This window comes from Vespa crabro, chromosome 8 (assembly GCF_910589235.1).
Source record: "Vespa crabro chromosome 8, iyVesCrab1.2, whole genome shotgun sequence".
NCBI lineage: Eukaryota > Metazoa > Arthropoda > Insecta > Hymenoptera > Vespidae > Vespa > Vespa crabro.
This window is the reverse complement of record NC_060962.1, coordinates 5,362,421-5,381,577: the sequence shown is the minus strand read 5'-3', so window position 1 is coordinate 5,381,577 and position 19,157 is coordinate 5,362,421. Positions and strand designations below refer to the sequence as shown.

General features: G+C 29.1%; 4 protein-coding genes across 9 annotated transcripts; 2 read left to right on the top strand and 2 right to left on the bottom strand.

Moving 5' to 3' along the window:
- The first annotated feature begins 2,525 nt into the window (after positions 1 to 2,525).
- LOC124425846 (serine/threonine-protein phosphatase 5) lies at positions 2,526 to 6,133 on the top strand. 2 transcript variants are annotated; one of them, XR_006942590.1, is made up of 9 exons: positions 2,526 to 2,894; positions 3,297 to 3,686; positions 3,830 to 4,116; positions 4,240 to 4,345; positions 4,414 to 4,556; positions 4,677 to 4,984; positions 5,063 to 5,144; positions 5,314 to 5,443; positions 5,527 to 6,133. XR_006942590.1 is itself a non-coding variant. In XM_046966821.1 (8 exons), exons 1-8 carry the CDS (start codon positions 2,801 to 2,803, stop codon positions 5,371 to 5,373), a joined length of 1,470 nt encoding a protein of 489 aa, XP_046822777.1. In that variant the 5' UTR covers positions 2,526 to 2,800; the 3' UTR covers positions 5,374 to 6,133. The 2 variants fall into 2 exon arrangements, 1 of the variants encoding a protein (XP_046822777.1); XM_046966821.1 differs by having other exon boundaries at positions 5,314 to 6,133.
- On the bottom strand, positions 5,570 to 7,216 carry LOC124425849 (nucleoside-triphosphatase THEP1). 2 transcript variants are annotated; one of them, XM_046966827.1, is made up of 4 exons: positions 7,078 to 7,216; positions 6,738 to 6,909; positions 6,523 to 6,628; positions 5,570 to 6,421 (listed from the first exon to the last, which is right to left on the bottom strand). In XM_046966827.1, the coding sequence occupies exons 2-4, from the start codon at positions 6,884 to 6,886 to the stop codon at positions 6,164 to 6,166; spliced, it is 513 nt and encodes a 170-aa protein (XP_046822783.1). In that variant the 5' UTR covers positions 6,887 to 6,909; positions 7,078 to 7,216; the 3' UTR covers positions 5,570 to 6,163. The 2 variants fall into 2 exon arrangements, with proteins under 2 accessions (XP_046822783.1, XP_046822781.1); XM_046966825.1 differs by having other exon boundaries at positions 7,017 to 7,149.
- On the top strand, positions 7,102 to 16,224 carry LOC124425845 (integrin alpha-8-like). Of its 4 annotated transcripts, none has more exons than XM_046966819.1 (15): positions 7,102 to 7,489; positions 7,933 to 8,207; positions 8,537 to 8,717; positions 8,887 to 9,156; positions 9,244 to 9,470; positions 9,548 to 9,762; positions 9,834 to 10,104; positions 13,158 to 13,456; positions 13,536 to 13,992; positions 14,092 to 14,234; positions 14,322 to 14,774; positions 14,844 to 15,007; positions 15,076 to 15,626; positions 15,715 to 16,004; positions 16,086 to 16,224. In XM_046966819.1, the coding sequence occupies exons 2-15, from the start codon at positions 8,012 to 8,014 to the stop codon at positions 16,140 to 16,142; spliced, it is 3,774 nt and encodes a 1,257-aa protein (XP_046822775.1). In that variant the 5' UTR covers positions 7,102 to 7,489; positions 7,933 to 8,011; the 3' UTR covers positions 16,143 to 16,224. The 4 variants fall into 4 exon arrangements, with proteins under 4 accessions (XP_046822775.1, XP_046822774.1, XP_046822773.1 ...); XM_046966818.1 differs by having other exon boundaries at positions 7,837 to 8,207; XM_046966817.1 differs by having other exon boundaries at positions 7,102 to 7,567; positions 7,837 to 8,207.
- LOC124425847 lies at positions 16,169 to 19,148 on the bottom strand. Its single transcript, XM_046966822.1, has 6 exons — positions 18,986 to 19,148; positions 18,294 to 18,771; positions 17,976 to 18,193; positions 17,685 to 17,892; positions 17,215 to 17,495; positions 16,169 to 17,086 (listed from the first exon to the last, which is right to left on the bottom strand). The coding sequence occupies exons 1-6, from the start codon at positions 19,010 to 19,012 to the stop codon at positions 16,949 to 16,951; spliced, it is 1,350 nt and encodes a 449-aa protein (XP_046822778.1). The 5' UTR covers positions 19,013 to 19,148; the 3' UTR covers positions 16,169 to 16,948.
- Positions 19,149 to 19,157: the final 9 nt, after the last annotated feature.

Sequence of the window (19,157 nt, the reverse complement as noted above, 5' to 3'; positions counted from 1 at the left end):
GCTTTCTTAGTACATCCGACGGCACTATGTCGTAAAATGAGAGAAGAGAGGACTACTTCGACATCGGGCAAAGGTGAAGTCGATGGTTACGTCGAACGATGAAAAGCAAGGTATTAAAGAAAAAAAAGGAAAAAAAAAAAAAAAGAAAAAAAAATATACGAAAGAAAGAAGAGAAAAAAATTAAAAAAAAAAAAAAAAAAAAAGAAAGAAAAAGAAAAAAGAAATAATAAAGAGAAAGGTAGAAGGAAAGAAAAAAGAAAAGAGAAAAAGCACAGCGACTTTCGGAAGTTCATGAAAGTTCGTTTACACAACTCTTTCCCGCGCTGCAATGCATTATGCTCTCGAGACGAGCTGACCTGAAATCTTCGACCTCCACTTCTCTTCAGGAGGGAAGAGCGACGCAACTCGTCATTCCGGTACACCTTCTATGAGTTTGTCACGCATACAGGGTGCTCCGAAAGTACAGGACCAACGTTCGATTTAATGATATTCATAAATATGTATACGTCAGCTTGTCGATCGAATTCGATAATTAGAAAAAAAAAAGAAAAAAAAATCGTCGATATATATATATATATATATATATATATTACGTTCGTCTTAAATCGGTACCATTGAAATCCATACGAAATTATTCCGTCGAGAGAGAAAGAGAGAGATTATCTCTGTCTATCATAAATCTATGAATAAATTCATGTAATGTAAATACCAATGGGGGGAATCATATCATTTAGAACATATAATTCATATGTTTATGAATCTTTGAAATCTTTGAAAGAGCAAAACTCAGGAATGAAAACGACGAATGAAAGCGATGGCTACTCCTTTAGGATTCTCTCGGTCGAAGAAAATATCTATTTTACGCGCGATGTCGTTTTCTACCCGGTACGCAACTCGTCCGACTACTTCGTCCGATGGAGTGCTGCATCCGTGCGCACAACCCTTGAGTGCACTCGAGACCAAGTCGAGAGACCTCTCTACATGGGTGGTCCATTCTTCTTACGCATGCATTATATAAGTTCAGTAAAGTTCACACCATGGATAACTGAACGAGAAACTGATCGTTTACCACTATCGGAACGTGTTCTTCGAAATACACATATATATGTGTGTATGTGTGTGTGTGTGTGTGTGTATTTTTTTCTTTTTTCTTTTTTTCATATATTTAATTACGATGTATAAGCTCGAGGTTTTTTTGTTTTTCTTTTCTTTTTCTCTTTCTTTTTTCCTTTGTTTTTGTTTTGTTTTCTTTTTGTTCTTTCTTTTTTCTTTTCTTTGCTTTTTTTTCGATAAACATACCTTACCATAAATACAAACTAAGATTTTAACGAATGGATCATCATAATTGAATTAAGAACATAAATTATATACCGATGGAAATATAGGGACGACAAAGGGCCAAAGAGCTGGAGAACTTTGCCTGGTGGTAAGAGATAAGGATAGGCCATATATCGTCCATTCAGTATCCCCACTTATATCACGATCAATTTTAAAGCTTTTTAGGAAATGCAAAATATTGCGAATTTCATGTAAAATACGTGATCTTTTTATCATTTCTTTTTTTTTCATATTTTTTATTTGTTTCTTAATCATAGAATAATAATTATTTGGATATCTCATTGTGGAATATCACTCATCAGTAAAATTAAAATTGATAAATATCGAGAAATTAAAGTTGTCAATCTAGTACGTGGTGTATCTATTACGAGAGAATGCATCTTTTTTTTATTAATTCATTTACGTAAAAATACGTCAATACTGTGTTAGATAAATTTAAAATATAAATATTTCTATTTCTTTTTGTTTTCTTTTATTTCTTTTTTTTTGTTTTTTCTGTTTCTTTTTCTTTTTTTTTTTTTTTCTTGAAGAATTTATCAATTTAATTTTTCTTGAAGTAAGTCGATGCAAGATTTGTTAGCGACTGCAGGTTCATTTACGTAGTTTCATCAATGAGGGCGCCATCGTCAACGATGAACTTATTCAAACTGCAACATTGCATTTGATGCACCGTCGACAAAGTAGAATGCGACATAAAAGTAATAAAGTTTCTTGTAAAAAATAGAAGATCAAAAATTTTCAGTGATATATATATATATATATATATAGATCCATACATATAGATCCAATTGATATTTTATTTATATTATAATTATTTTATATAAACTCCTATAGAAAATTATATTTCTATTAAATTTTTCGATTTATATTTTATAAATTGGAGACTTTATAAGTTCGATTAAGTTTATATATAAAGATTCGATAGATTCGTGTATTAAGTGAAATTATATAATGGCATATTCAAAGAATGGTTGAATATATAATGGCAGTGTAAAAAGAAACTTAGTAGTATTGAACAAAAGAATATATTATATTAACGGAAACAATACTGGTTATCGATACAATTAATGAACACGTTTTTCATTCTTATAAAATTTCTTGTATAATCATCTTACGTACGTACGGTGTATATATATATATATATATATATATATATATATATATATGTGTGTATATAGATAGATATATACGTTTCCTTCGTTGCGTGACTTTAATTAATCACAAGATAAATTCACGATACTTTTCGAAAGGCAGTCATCGATAGTTCTCGTCGGATCCTTATTCTCGATTTATCGAATCGTTACATCGGATAATCGAGTAGGCATTCACGTCGTAAGGTCTGCCTGTAATAAGATTTACCTAAAAAAACAACCCTTTTTAATGCATTATTTATTACCAAAGGTTCGGTAACTTTTAAGTCAATTTTCGTGTGTTTTTTAAGTTTATTATTAAAATACTCGGAATGGGTGATAACGCCGAAATTAAAGGAGTAATATCACCCGAAGATGCTGCCAAAGCGGAAAAATTTAAAGAGGAAGCAAATGAATTTTTCAAAAGTAGGTTTTTAAAATTTATTTGAATTAATTTTGTCTCATAAATCATTAGCAACGTTATAATTTTCTTCTATTAATTTATGAGGACCGTTTGAAGTAGCTACTATAGTCACGTGTGTGTTTAAGCTAACCCAACTTTCGCGATCTAAAAATTCATTAAATATCCGAAAGAGAAGCTAATTGGATAAAATTATATTAAATTTATGATCAAAAATTTTAACATTTAAAAGAAATAATATTTTCACTTATTTTCACTTTTACATTTTAATATATTATATATGTATATTGAATCACGTATTTTTATTTAATATATTCATGTTTATTTTATATCGATAAATCGTCAATTTTATATTGTTTTATTCAATATATTAAAATGAATTAATATATTGTTCATTTATATTCCAGTTCAAGCTTACGATAAGGCGATAGAATTATATACCAATGCCATAAAATTAAATCCTAATATAGCAGTTTATTATGGGAATAGAAGTTTTGCTTATTTAAAGACAGAATGTTTTGGATATGCACTCGTAGATGCATCCAAAGCTATAAAGTTAGATAAAAATTATGTAAAAGGATATTATCGTAGAGCGGCAACTTATATGTCGCTGGGTAAATTTAAATTAGCTCTTAAGGATTATAAAACCGTAACTAGAGCAATACCAAATGATAAAGATGCAATGGCGAAATATACAGAATGTTGCAAGATATTAAAAATGTTAGCTTTTGAAGAAGCTATTTCTGTAGAAGATAATAAGAAAAATATAGCTGATATGATTAATTTAGAAGCAATGGGTAAATATGAATTGCTAAAACAATTCTTTTGTTTTCCTTGATATAGCAATCATTGTAAATATCTATTTAAAAAAAACAAAATACAATACAAATGTTTCATAAAAAATTTATCTCATTATATATTATGTTATTGGCTTTTTTAGCTATTGAAGATGAATATGCAGGGCCAAAATTAGAAGATGGCAAAGTAACATTAAAATTCATGCAGGATTTATTAGATTGGTATAAGAAACAAAATAAATTGCATCGCAAATATGCCTATCAAATTTTATTAGATGTTAAAGCATGGTTTATGGCACAACCAAGTTTAGTTGATATTACCATACCCGAAGATAGTAAATTTACAATTTGTGGTGACATACATGGACAGTATTATGATCTGTTAAACATATTTGAATTAAATGGACTACCATCAGAAACTAATCCATATGTATCCTTTTAAGACCAATACTTTTGTATTCTTTATATAATGCTTTATATTTTTTTATAACATTATGTATTTAGAAATATTATGTTTGTCATTAACAAAATGTATTTCCTTAATACTATGCAGTTATTCAATGGAGATTTTGTAGACAGAGGTTCTTTTTCTGTAGAATGTATATTTACATTATTTGGTTTTAAATTATTATATCCCAATCATTTTTTTATGTCAAGAGGTATGTAATAGATCATTTATTCTACAATAAGCTAAAACTATCAAATTGTATTGGATTTGATTTGTTAGGTAATCATGAATCTGCTACTATGAATCAAATGTATGGATTTGATGGGGAAGTTAAAGCAAAATACTCTGATCTGATGGCAGATCTGTTTACAGAAGTATACAATTGGCTTCCTTTAGCACATTGTCTTAATAAAAGAGTACTTGTAAGTTTAAATTAATACTAATCTATAATAATTTTATTATATTTTTTTATTTTATTTTATATTTTATATTATATCTATAATTCTACACACATATACATGATTAAATATATGTTTCTTAAGGTAATGCATGGTGGGCTGTTTTCAAGGGATAATGTAACTTTAGAAGAAATCCAACAAATTGATAGAAACAGACAACCACCGGATGAAGGTTTAATGTGTGAATTATTGTGGTCTGATCCACAACCGCAAATGGGTAGGGCACCTAGTAAGAGAGGTGTGGGTGTACAATTTGGTCCTGATGTAACACAAAATTTCCTTGCCTTAAATAATCTTGATTATGTTGTAAGAAGTCATGAAGTTAAGAATGAAGGTTATGAAGTTGGACACGATGGAAAATGCATTACTGTATTTTCTGCTCCTAATTATTGGTAAATCAAATGAATTTATATTATGTGAACCACATTCTTCTGCAATGTTATTAATTTTCATTATGTATTAATTTTTAGTGACACTATGGGTAATCAAGGTGCCTTCATCACGCTTAATGGAAAAGACATGAAACCATACTTCACCTCATACGAAGCAGTGGTATATATCTCTTTCATTTTATTTTATTATTATTTATTTATTTATTTTATTTTATGTTTTTTTTTCTTTTTTTTTTTTTTTTCATTTTTTTTTATTTTTTTTATTTTTATAAAGATGATACTAAAACAAGACTTTTTAAAAATTCTTTCATGTGCGTTTTTTTTTTTAGCCTCATCCAAATGTAAGGCCAATGATATATGCTAACTCGTTACTAAAATTCATGTGCTAGTGGAACAACTTAGGTATATTATTGAAAAATAAATAAATAATGATAACTAAATACGAGTAGCCCAATCAAAGTGTGTATAATATATTTGATACCGAAAAGAAGATAAGAGCAACTTATACTTCTCTGCAACAATAACTATTGTATTCTTTTTAGGAGCTAGATAATTTTCTGTATCATAGTATATGTAAAGAATGCATATTATTGGTGGGTACAAAACTGAAAGAAGTTTGCTTGTTTAATCAACTTGCAAACATATTTATCATGTTTTCTTGTCCATGATAAGATCAACGCCTCATTATGCATCAGCAATTTTTGTTTGCTTAAAGCAAGAAGACGCAGAAGGAATATTTCTATTTTGTACCCTTGATAGAACCACCTTATTCATTAAAGAGAGATATATTTGCGCACAAATGAAAAATATGGTCTAAAAAAATTTTGGATAAAAAAAAAGGTTATATTAAAATATTTATATGTAAAAAGCCAAATTCTAAAGACAGGACTCTTCTTATTTATTAGTTCATTAATTTATTCTTTACTGGATAATGGTGGTTTCTTTTATGAAACAATGAATATTATCAGAAAAAAAAAAAAAAAAAGAAAAAAAATTAATACATATGCGATTTGGCATGACCTATGATCAATCACTTTTTGTCACATTATTTGTGACTACTTTTTTACAAATTTATTGTGATTGGTAGAATTTATTTAACCTAATATTTTGTTTTGTTAATAATAAATGATGTTTATAATGTACATAAAATATGTGTTTTTTTTTTTTTTAAACAGATATTTATGATATGATAGAAACTATTTCATTGGGCAGATTATTTCGATTTTGACGATTAACATTTATAATCTTGGATCTATTATCTTCATGTAGTTTTTGAAATAGGGTCAAAAAACGTTGTGGTACCTTATGGATTTGTGGTATGGTTGCAACGATATAAGTTTTCTTATTTAACGAACCAAAAAATATATTAAACACTTCATCATAAAACTTCTTACTATATAATTCCATTTTTCCAATTTCATCGATCACTAATATATCCTGTTTGATAAGAACGAATAAAAGTATTTAATATCAGCAAAAAATTAATAAATAGTAAAATTATTAAAAAATTAATCGAATTAATTAGTCATGTGACTTACCATATCAGTTTTTATCACCGGCAAAACAGAATTTTCGAAATTATTAACGAAGACATGATAGTTTCCCACTCGATATTTGGAAAATTGCTGCTGACTTAATCTATTTCTATTTAAACAACATTATGTATTAATAAAAAAAAAAAAAAAAAAAAAAAAAAAAAAAAAAAAAAAAAAAATACGTACATTAAAGAAATGACAAAAATATATAAACTAACTCTGTACGTGCTAAAGGTATCCTCTTCTCTTTATTCTTCATTAGAACAATATCAAAACCTATTCTACTACCATTTTCCCCTCGTACTTCTTCCGTATAAAAGCCATTGAATGTACGATTTTGTCTCTCCAATATAGAAGCAACATTCATACATATCGTCGTCTTTCCTATACCTAGAGATATATCGAAAGTAAAAAATTAAATGAAATAAAAATGATAAAAAAATGTCGATTAGAAAAAAAAAGGGAAATAAATAAGATTTAAAATTCGCGGGTTATACCGGGTGGACCAGTGAGAAGTACGCGGGTTATTAACGACGTGGCGCTGTTGTCCATGCTTACGATTGTTATTTTTCTGTGTACAAATTCGGCGGGTAGCAGCCAACCAAAACTGATTTTGACAAAGACGACGTCTATGATGAATAGAAGATAGAGGAATAACGTGATTTTATGTATATAAAAAAAGAAGAATGTATCACTGTGTAAGACTATCGAGGAAAAACAAAAGCGAGAATGGTCCGAAGCACGAAGCAACAGTACGGAAACAGTCGAAGTCGTGGCTCGAACTGACCGCGAAGAGAGATCGTACGGCGATCAGCTGATCGAGGACTCGAATTCTCAAGAGGAGACAACAGAGGTTGATCGGGTGGTTCGAGCAAAAAGTCGCGGGTATCTCTCGTAAACGTAACTGCGTGCGCGTTGGCATTGCGTGCGTGTGTTCTGTGTACACGTTTGTCTTCTAGAAATTTTCTACGTAAGTTCGTTAAGTACAAACAGCTTACGGCATGTCTATTTGAAAGAAGATACATCACAATTGAACGGATTATCCTTGGTAAAAGAAAAGAAAATAATAACATTTCCGGTATTATTAATCGCATGTTCCCCTATCATCTTTTTCCTCTATCATAAGTGTATATATGTGTCTTTTCTCTCCCTCTCTCTTTCCTTTCTTCTCTCTCTCTCTCTCTCTCTCTCCCCCCTTATCCCTCTCTCTCTTTCTTTATCCCTCTCTCCATCTCTCTCTCTCTCTCTCTTTCTCTCTCTCTCTCTCTTTTCTTTTTCTTTCTCTTTTTCTCCGTTGGGATTGCGACTCTGTTACAGTTTCCTACGTAAGAAGGAAGGTAAAGAAGTTAGAACGAAGGTGTAAGGGTGATATTTTCGTAAGAAGGATAACGTAGAGAAATCGTCGTTGTATAGATGGAAGAAAGAGACAAAAAGTGAAGAAGGACGGTGGTGTATCCCTTTCGGAATACGTGTCGTGCCGATAGGCGGAGAAATGGCTCGTCCTTCCGATTCTAGTCCTCTTTCTTACGTTTTTTCACGACAAGTCGACGATAAAATTGATCACTGTAAAAGACTCGTCAACTCTAGATTCGGGGGATCCGAGAACTTGTTTAGAAAAGATCTCCTATCTCATTATGGTTGTGTCAATGCGATCGAATTTTCACGTCAGGGTGATCTATTGGTATCTGGTAAGAATCTAACGGCCTTTCTTATTTTTGAATATTTTTATTCATAGCGTCATTATTCGTCGAATTTAAATGTCGGAGATCGACGAAGGATCGAACTCTTTTCAGCTTATTTCGAAAGATTAAATATTACATGTTATTTCCTACCGAACGTTTCTTATCGTTCGCTTAATTCGATTCTTTACGTATCATACATGTATATATATATATATATATATATATATATATATATATATGTATATGTATATATATATATATATATCTAAAATTCATTTCTACATATAATAATATAATAGGTTAATTGATTAATTGTTTATATTTTATTTTAACAGGCGGTGATGATAGAAGAGTTTTATTATGGAAAGTAGAACAAGCGATACAAGGTGTAGGAAAACCTACAGTAATGAAAGCTCAACATGTTAGCAATATATTTTGTCTTGGATATGACAATAGCAAAACAAAGATATTTTCTGCGGGAAATGATGACCAAGTAATTGTTCACGATTTGCAAACGTAAGTAGTTCTTCTTTTTTTTATATTTTTCTTCTTTTTTTTTTTTTTTCTTTTTTTTACAACCTTAAAGTCTCATGTAAAATCTTAGTAGTTTTTATTATAAGTATTCTATTATATATGGATATACGATACATACGTATATAAATATTATTTTACATTAACATTATAGTTGCGACGTCCTCAGTTTCTTCCTACACGAGAAACCTGTATATGGTTTATCGATTCATCCTCATAATGATAATGTTTTTGCAAGTGCGTGCGATGATGGAAGAATTTTAATTTATGATGTTAGAGGAGCAGGTGCCATGGAAACTTTTTGTCTAGCACAATATAAGACACCATTTCATTCTGTTATGTTTAATCCAGTTGAACCTAGAATGTTAGCCACTGCCAATGCTAAAGAAGGAGTTAGTATGTGGGATGTAAGAAAACCACTTAGGTAATAAATCAAATTTTAACAAGATATATTTTATGATAATATTAAAGAAATAAAATTTTAATTAATATTGATATTATATATGCGCAGGCCTGTATTACGTTATGGAAATGAAAGTCCTGCACAAAGTTGCATGAATGCAAGATTTAATGCAGCAGGGAATAGATTGTTAGCATTGAGGAGAAGGCTACCTCCAGTATTGTATGCTGTTGATTCTTCTTCTCACTTATGCCAATTTGATCATCCAGGGTATTATAATAGTTGTACGATGAAAACATGTTGTTTTGCTGGTGATAATGAAGAATATGTTCTTTCAGGTATATATGAAATAATATATATACATGTAAAATTTTTTAAATTATAAACATATGTATTATAATTTTCAAATGTTCAGGCTCGGACGATTTCAATCTTTATATGTGGAAGATTCCCTCTGAAGGCGTAAAGTGGGTAGATTCTGCTCATATGGTTTTACGTGGTCACAGGTCAATAGTCAATCAGGTACGCTACAATCAAGCAAGTTGCGTACTTGCATCATCTGGAGTTGAAAAAATTATCAAGATTTGGAGTCCATTTTCTCTTGGAAGCGGATGTTTAGGTGGCCTAAAGGTATAAAGGGACAATAATTGTTTTGTATATTTATAAAAATGAAATTTATTAAACTAATTCATTTGTTTTAGCGCGATGCTGGAAAACAAGAAAGGCAACGTCGTGTATTTACGCACGACGAATATATTGGTTTAGTATTGCGTAGTGGCCAATTTATGACCCACGATTATAGTCATCAATCAACTAGGGAGGATCCAAGAATGATGGCTTTTTTTGATTCCTTAATACAACGTGAAATTGAAGGTTGGAGTTCAGAAGATATGCCAACTGCATCACAAACTCCTAGTGATTCTGAAAATAATCCTACAACTGGACGTACCTATAGCGCAACAGATTCTGACGGTATGCCAAATATTTTTCATATTTACAATACTAGCATTAGACAGTAAAATATCTGCTACTTCTTCTCTTTTTTTTTATTGTTTTCTTTTTATGTTTTCTCTCTTTTTTTTTTTTTTTTTTTTTCCTTTTTTTTTATATACAGATTCTACCGCGTCAGACCGTCACTTAATGTTAAGTATTCTAGGATCGGCGGTAAGTTCTCGTAGTTCGTACGGGGGTGGTGTCGCTCCTGAACGACCACTAGAATCACCTAACAGAATTACGCAGCTCATAGCAAATCGTAGAGAAAAACTTATGAGACTAGCTGGGTTGGATTGTGCTACTACATTAAATAATTCTTCAAATACAGTTCCTGAACCTTCTGCTTCAGGCTATGTTAGTGAAGGGGACAATTCACAAATAAAGTGTAGATATAAGTCAAAATCAAAATTAAAAGGTGTAAAAAGAAAACATGCTAGGATATCTGGTAGAAGGAGTAGAGCTAGGAGAAAGTGTACTGTGTTAAAAATTCATAGTGACTCTGACAGTGATGCGACTCAACCTGTTGATGCGACTCAACCTAGTACCAGTTCAGGAGTAATTTCTAGGAGATCGCGCTATACTACAAACGCTATAGAGAATGATTCTAAACTTTCAAGTTATAGCAGCAGTAGTTCCGAGGAAAATGATAATTCGGGAAAACAGAAACATTTGAAAACGGATTCAGATTCTTCTATAAAAACTCGCAGGAAGAAACATAGAAAATGTAAAAATAACTTAAAACGTGACTCTAGTAAAAGTAAAAGCAAACGACTAAAACTTGACAATGATGGTGAAAGAGAAAGTATTAAAAAAGAGTATGTAAATGGTACTAGTACAACAAAAACTCAAGAGGATGAAATCTCGACACCTATTAAGAAATTGTGCAAAGTTCCTTCGACTCCCGATAGTGGTATTACATCCGGAGTGTCTACTGTTGAAAAAAATAGTAACGAAATACAAAAAGGGCATAATGGTGCTGAGAGCTCAGATCATGAACAGAAATTGAAAAGTTTGGAGTGCTTCAGAAAAAAAGTAGATGTAGCCAGAAGGAGCTACCGTAATCGATCCATGCCTTTGTCCCAAACGATTTCTACTACAACAGATTCTTCCGATTAATGCCCTGTTATCTTTAAGCTATTAATCCCTTTCCCTTTGTACATAATAAATCTGTGATTCCTTGAAGTATATTTTTATAATACTGAGTTTGATCATACGTCAGTACTGTCGGTTTGTCTATTATATTATCTTCTTTTTTTTTTTTAGATTTTATCAATTTTATCCTAGTTCTTGCGAATCTCCTGCATTTTATCATACTTTCTTAGTAGAACATAAGACTGTTATGATATAAAAAAATTTTCTTATGGCTATATTTAATATTCTTCATATTTGAATTTATTACAATTTAATTATTATAATTTAATTTGAAATGAAATTAAAGACTCGGCAATGCTTCTTCTTTTTATGTCAATGATAATGAAACCGACAGTCTAATCGGTCATAAAAAAATTTTTATTATTATTGCAAAGTAGAAACGTTTTTAAAAATCGATCTTCAAATTCCATTTAATCTAAACTATCGGAACATCACCAAGAATTGTAGTTAAATCAATACTGCATTAGCTATAATATTATGATCTAGCTAATGTGTACTGTTAATATGGTTTGTAAGTGTGATGGAAATTAATAAAATAACAAATTGATATATATATACACATACATACATACATTTCTTTTTATGTGTTGGAACTTTAAAAAGTGATTATAAATACATCATAATTTAATCTTGCATTTATACATCCTTATTAACTAATTACAAGTAAATAAAAATAATTAATTCAACATATGCATTAATTTATTATTTACATGTCATACTAAAATTCTCATTTTTCTTTTTCTTTCCTTTTTTTTTTATTTTTGCATTTTATCTTTTTTTTTTTTTATTTTTTTTTTATTTTTTTGGTTGACATAAATCTGATCTGATTGTGAGTCATGAGTAAGTAAAGTGATTGTGGTTTCCTGGAAACACATCCTTTTCATGTAATAGTAATTTATGATGAAACTTAATAGTTTGCAGTTCCACTCAACTACTTACAGATATATTTTTACTAAAATTATTTTTATTAAAAATCTATTTTTACAAAATATTTTAAAATGTGGCTTTGTGGTATTTTGTTTAAAATCTTTCTATCTAATACATTAGCATATAATTTGGATATTACCAATGCTATTGTATTTACTACTCCACAAAGTTTAGAAGGTAGACGAAATAGTTATTTTGGATATGCTACTGCTCTGTATACTAGCAGTAAAAATGTCTCTGCAGTACTTATTGGTGTACCAAGAGCAAATATAAGTGATCTTCAATCTGTATTAGAACCAGGAACTGTTTATGTGTGTTTACTTGATAAAATGTGTAAGGAATGGATCGTCGACAATTCTAAAGATAAAGTTTATCAGAATAGAAATAATTCATGGATTGGAGGAGTTGTTTTAACAGAAAATAATAGAATAAATTCTAATATTCTGGTTAGTTAGACATTTTATTTCATTAACATTTCCTTTTAATAATTGAATTCATTTGGATAGGTTTGTGCTCCACGATGGAAATATATAAATAATAAGAACTGGTATATGAATGGTATGTGTTATTGGACTACAGCCACTAGTATAGAATCTTTTGAAAAAGAAGCAGAGAAAATGGCCTTAATAACAATTAACGATAATCAACTTACTTCATGGAATGGCATCTTTTTATATAATTTCGGAATGGGTCAACTTGGTTTTTCTGCGGATATGAGATATTTTGTTAATAAATCAGAATTGAGTGTTGTTTTGGGTTCACCAGGTATATTTAATTGGAAAGGTTCCACAGTATTATTGACAGAATTAACTTCTGGTTACAGGCAAATTATTATTCCAAATAATAGAAACATCGATATGGATATTAATTATTTAGGTATAATATAACATATAAAAATATTGAATGTATATATTAAAATCTAATAAATGATGTTAGTATATATTATATTTCAGGATATTCAACAACTTCCGGATTTTATTTTAGCAAACAGGAACGTTTGTTTGCATCAAGTTCACCAAGAAGTAATAATATGAAAGGATATGTTATAATATATTCTTTTCCAAAATATTCCGGTAAAACGATTGATATTAGTAATACATTAAATGGTTACCAATATGGAGAATATTTTGGAGCTTCTTTGGCATCATGTGATTTAAATAATGATGATAAAGATGATTTAATTGTTGGTGCACCTCTTTGGACTAAAGATATGGACGAGGGTCGAGTATATGTTTTTATTGCATGGGAAAATGTACTTTTATAGATTATAATTATTTCTATATATTTCTATATATTCTAATATCTAATATCTTTTTTATGGATGAACTTAGAACAATTTTATGAAAAAACAAGAAATTGATGGCAATGTAAGTGGAGGAAGATTTGGCTCTTCTATAACATGCTTAGGAGATATTGATTATGATGGATACAATGATATTATGATTGGTGCACCATATGAAGGAGACAGTGGTGCAATATATTTATACAACAGTAATAAAAATGGAATTCTGAAATGTAGTCAAAAGATACTTGGTTCTGAATTTTCACCAAATATTTGTGGATTTGGTATATCAATATCAAAACCTGTGGATATAAATAATGACAAATACCTTGATATTGCAATAGGAGCTTATTTATCTGAACAAGTTGTTCTGTTACCATCCATACCTGTTGTTTCAATAACAATAGATCTTGTGTATTCTGAAAAAAAATTCTCTAGGGATTCAAAATTTTTCTTTATTTATATATGTACTATTTATGATGGTGTATATGCTCCTAAAAACTTAAGTAAGTCTTGTACATTTATATTATTACAATATACTGATATAATATAATACAATAAGTGTTATATGCATATAATATTATGCTGGAAATATTTTTCTTTAGATATCATTCGTAATTTAGAAATAGATCCATTATATGGAAGAGCAATGTATTTGAAAAATAATACAAGTAATTTTACTTGTATTTTACCAACTATATTAAAAATATCCGAACGTAAATGTGATTTGTTTAAAATTCACCTTAAGGTAATTTTTTTATTTTATATTTATATTACACATTTTAATAAATAAAATTTATTATAAAGTTTAGAAATATTATTAATGATTTTTCAGGACAACATACAAAATGTGATTGATCCAATTTCATTATCTGTAGTGGTAGATTTTAATAATGCCATGCAAGAAAGTAACAAATCAAGTAACATTTTTCATAGATCATCTGTAGTAATAAACAAACTGAATTCAAAAATTAAAGATGTAATTCAGTTACCATTTTTATTAGAATGTGGTACTGATGATATTTGTAACTCAGATTTACGGATATCTCTTCGAACTAATTTAATATCCGATAATACATATATTATTGGATCATCCTCGAATCTGAAACTTATAATTGATGTTCATAATAATGGTGAACCTGCTTATCAGACACAAGTACACATTTTTATTCCAAATCCCTTGTCATTAGCGAGTATACCACCAGCATGCATGGAATCATCTTGGACAAATAAGTATAATTTGCAAGTAATATGTGATCTTGGAAATCCTCTTACCAATGCAACCAATGTAAGTTTAATTCTTTTAATTACATCATTATGTAAATTAATAATAATATTAAATAATTAATCATCTCAGGAAACAATGATATTAGAATTGGATACAAGTAAGATTCCTTTTGATGTTAAGAGTTTGGAATTATATGCAAACGTTACTACTCAGAGTGAAGAAATAAATCAATTAGATAAGAACTATACTATGACAATTTATTTTGATATTGATGTTGATATAGCTATAGCAGGGTTAGTATTATAATATTTATCGATATGTTATGGCATAACATTTTTATAATAAAAATTATCTATTTTAGAAAAGCACAAGACAATGTATATTCGTACTCTTGGAAAGATGAAAAAAATTCACAAAATATTAAATTTAAACATATTTATGAAGTACAAAAGTTTGGAAGAAGTCCAATTAATGAAGCTATCTTAATGGTAGAAATTCCAACATATTGGAAAAACAAAGATTATGATATAGAATTGATTAATATAAATCATACAATTGCTCATATGGATGGTAATATTCTTAAATTAAAAATCAATGATTTGGATCATTGTAAAAATTGTCAAACTTTCAAGAGGGAAACCATTAATGAATTCATTGATGAATTTGATATGAATAATAAATCAGTTAATATTTATACAAGAAATGAAACAAAGATCAAATATGAAGAAAATTTTACTAACACGGAAAAATTGGTAATAAATACACCCGTTGAAAACAGAATATTGTTCATTAATTGTAGTAATCCAATGATTGTGTGTAAACAAGTTGAATGTAAATTAAATCCTTTTACAAGTTCTTTATCTGTCGCCCAACTCATAATTACATTAGATTTTAAATTATTAAATATTCCATGTAAGTTATATTAACGATTCTATAGTTGTTTGTTAAATAATTTATATTGTAATATTTATAATTTTTCACTTTTATTTATTTATTTCAGCATTCATGTTAGAAAACAAAAATATTATATTATTTGCATCTAAAGGCACTGTAAATATCACACAACCATCCAATGTTATTCAAGGAAGCACAAATAAACCTGATACTACCATGATAATTACAAAATTCCAGGGATCTCCAATAAATGAACGTGTTGCCGTTTGGATACTTGCTTTATCAATATTTCTTGGGATCATACTTTTAATATTAATTATTCTAGGTCTCATTAAATTGGGTTTCTTTCATAGAAAAAGAAAAGAACAACTAGAGGCTTTGAAAGCTATATCAAATGTAAGTTTATATACATTACGTATACAGCAATGTATATACTGATTTATATAATTTTATATATTGTCGCTTTGAATATTTTAGGAAAACAATTCTAAGATTCTAGAAATAATTTCGTCCGAAGTTGTTGATCAAGAATAAGTAAATAAGAATTATATATTATGAAATATTTTTCATTTCTTTTAATTTATTTTTTAAAACAAGTACAATAAATAGCAACGTGTATAACATTTTAAATAATTTTATAAAATGTAAGATAAAATATATTACTTTCAAAAACATGAATTCTTTATAAAAATATAAGTTATAAAAATAGCAACATATTTGATAAATTCATTTGTGCTGTTGAGTAAAACCTGAGTTAAAAAGAATTAACGAATAACAAAAGTAAAATAAATAATAATGTGATGGTTGTGCATCGCACGTATTGAAAGAACGTAATCGTTCGAAACGAAAAATGAAAGTAGCAATTATACAAGAAAATATATGAGGTCACTTTGTTCGTTTCCAACAATCTATTATTCTATTTTATTAATAATTAACAACATATTACTTCTTTATAACTTGTTATAGGATATTTGTTAACTCATAGCAATTAATAACATTAACATACGTAACACTTGATATTTTTGTTATTTAAAGCACTTGATATTTTTGTTATTTTAACGTGACATTTATATAAATCAGAAGCATACTTTTTTGGCTTCTACACATGCTTTTTTCTTCAATTATTTGCATATATTTACGATTTATTCTTAAGCTATACAAAAACTGCAAATATAATTGCAAGTATATAAAATGCAAAATTTAATATTTCAGATCTTCGAAAGAGAAATAGAGAAAGAGAGAGCAATATATTGATTTTGATATAATTTTTGCAATAATTTTTCTTATTTAGAGGCATTTTTTTAACTAATTTTTTCCACCTCATCTATAAAAATAAGCATTTAATCATCAAGGCCAAGTCCTTTAGATATTTCATCTGCTGTCAATTTGTTTCCTCCTGACGTTGAAGGATTATTCATATGTGCAGAAGGCATTGGGACATTTGGTGTTACGTAACTTGGAGGATGTTCATGAGATTTCTGTATCAAAAAGTTTCACAAAGAGATTAAAAATATGAAATATAGTCGAACTTATACAAATAATATTTACTTTGTTCCGTTTATAATAATATTATTATTTAGCATAAGATTATTACTTTTATACTTACATCTTTCCCATGTTTACTTAATCCATCTATAGCAGAACTTAGTAATGATGAACCAAGTGCAGAACCTATACCGGACAAGAAGTTTGAACTATTGGATCCTTGTTGAGATCCATATGGTGCTGAATATCCACTATAGCCTCCTGATGGTTGATACGGTTGTTGTTGCTGATTTCCACCACCTCCAAGAACTCCACCAAGAATAGATCCCAATGCTCCAGTTAATGGGTCAGTATTAGTCGGTGGAGGCGGCTGATATGCTGGACGTTGTGCTCCAGCCCCACCTTATAATTGTAAGAATATACAAATTGAGATTATTGATGTTAATGATTAAGTGATCAAAAAGGTATATCATTTATTCCATAAATTTGAATTAATTAAAATAGTATTAAAAATGATGTTTGAAAAAATCATTAAAATAATTCTTTTAAAACATTTTTTATATTGAACTAATATATAAATTTATTTAATACCTAATGCTCCAAGGATAGATCCAAGAACATTATCATTAGGTCCTTGAGAAGGATATCCTTGTTGTGCATGTAAGTTTCTTTGTATAGCAGTGTTTGCTAAATGGGCGGCTAAACCAATAAATGTACTTGAAAGTCCTGAACCATTGTCACTCTTTGTTGATGTATTGGAAGCATCTAATTTTCCAAGTCGTTCCTCCTCTTTCTTTCTCTGTAATGTTTAGTAAATATAATTTAATAATTTTCTGTTTTGATTTTCAGTGCAATAACAATTACACAAGTTATGATACATACATTGGCATGTTCTATCGCAGCAATACTACCTGCAGCAACTAATCCACTCCAAGGTATATTACTGAATAAACCACCAAATGAATCTTTTTCTTCACCGGATTGATTATTTCTATTTGATGGGCCAGTAGAAGGTGTTGGACCATAACCTGGAGGAGGAGGACCATATCCACCTGATTCGATCGATTTTGTATCCAGATTTGGATACAAACCACCTGGTGCTGTTAAAATTTTTATTTAATTGAATAATATTAATAAGATAATTATATTTAATAATGTTTAACGTTATATAAACATAAATAGGATTGAAATAATTCTTACGAGGAGGGCCAAAATCTGCAGATGGAACTGATATAGGCAATGCGGAATGTGCTGATCCAACGGGTACATTTTCATAGATAATGCTGAATATTTCAACATCACCATCGATCACTAAATACGTTACTTTCTGGTATGGTAATCGATGTGCAAATTCTGCAAAGTGCCTACCATTTATAGCAATTTTATAATTCAAATGATCACATAAAATAATTATTTCAAATTCTTGACCAGGTTGTATGCACATAGGACCTTCATTTTCGTTTGCTCCCCATGCCATAGATTCAATATGATTTCTTGTAATAACACCATCAGAAAATCGAGGTGATATATGAATGGCTATATCATCTCTTGGATTTAATACCGGTCCCAATTGATAATTAATAGCAAATCGGATAGCATTTTCAGGAACTTTACCACGAATTCTTACCATTTTTCCAGGTACCAAACCATTCTCAACTGCACCCACGTAAGGAATTTCCTAAAAAAAAGAAAAAAAAAAAAAGTAAAGAAAAAATAACATTGTTAGAGTTAATTTATATTATATAAGTTCATGTTTATTAATAAAACCTATAGAAATATATTACCATTGTAGGTATAATGTAATACTATGCAATGCGGATAATCTTAGAATATACTGAATAACTTGAATTTTATCCAAAGAAGATAAATAATATAATAAAAAATAAACTTACTGGATTTGTAGCGACTTCTGTAGCCATTTTATAATAAATTAGTGATAAAATTTATAAGGTAAATGAGAAATTTTCAAAAAGGAGATAAAAGACGTCACCACTGCGTACAAAAAGACGACCCGCGCCTTCTTGGCCTTCACTTAACATATTTCTATTTGCAGAGGTGACGTTT

Excerpts from the sequence above, each read along its gene's own strand:
- LOC124425846 (XM_046966821.1), top strand. The coding sequence starts at position 2,801 with ATGGGTGATAACGCCGAAATTAAAGGAGTAATATCACCCGAAGATGCT. Across the intron at positions 3,687-3,829 it reads GATTAATTTAGAAGCAATGG|CTATTGAAGATGAATATGCA; the intron begins GTAAATATGAAT and ends TGGCTTTTTTAG. Across the intron at positions 4,117-4,239 it reads CATCAGAAACTAATCCATAT|TTATTCAATGGAGATTTTGT; the intron begins GTATCCTTTTAA and ends AATACTATGCAG.
- LOC124425849 (XM_046966825.1), bottom strand. The coding sequence starts at position 7,071 with ATGGACAACAGCGCCACGTCGTTAATAACCCGCGTACTTCTCACTGGT. Across the intron at positions 6,910-7,016 it reads ACTTCTCACTGGTCCACCCG|GTATAGGAAAGACGACGATA; the intron begins GTATAACCCGCG and ends ATATATCTCTAG. Across the intron at positions 6,422-6,522 it reads CGGTGATAAAAACTGATATG|GATATATTAGTGATCGATGA; the intron begins GTAAGTCACATG and ends CTTATCAAACAG.
- LOC124425845 (XM_046966819.1), top strand. The coding sequence starts at position 8,012 with ATGGCTCGTCCTTCCGATTCTAGTCCTCTTTCTTACGTTTTTTCACGA. Across the intron at positions 9,157-9,243 it reads GATGTAAGAAAACCACTTAG|GCCTGTATTACGTTATGGAA; the intron begins GTAATAAATCAA and ends ATATATGCGCAG. Across the intron at positions 14,775-14,843 it reads CTCTTACCAATGCAACCAAT|GAAACAATGATATTAGAATT; the intron begins GTAAGTTTAATT and ends TAATCATCTCAG.
- LOC124425847 (XM_046966822.1), bottom strand. The coding sequence starts at position 19,012 with ATGGCTACAGAAGTCGCTACAAATCCA. Across the intron at positions 18,772-18,985 it reads CAGAAGTCGCTACAAATCCA|GAAATTCCTTACGTGGGTGC; the intron begins GTAAGTTTATTT and ends TCTTTTTTTTAG. Across the intron at positions 17,496-17,684 it reads ATCTATCCTTGGAGCATTAG|GTGGGGCTGGAGCACAACGT; the intron begins GTATTAAATAAA and ends TACAATTATAAG.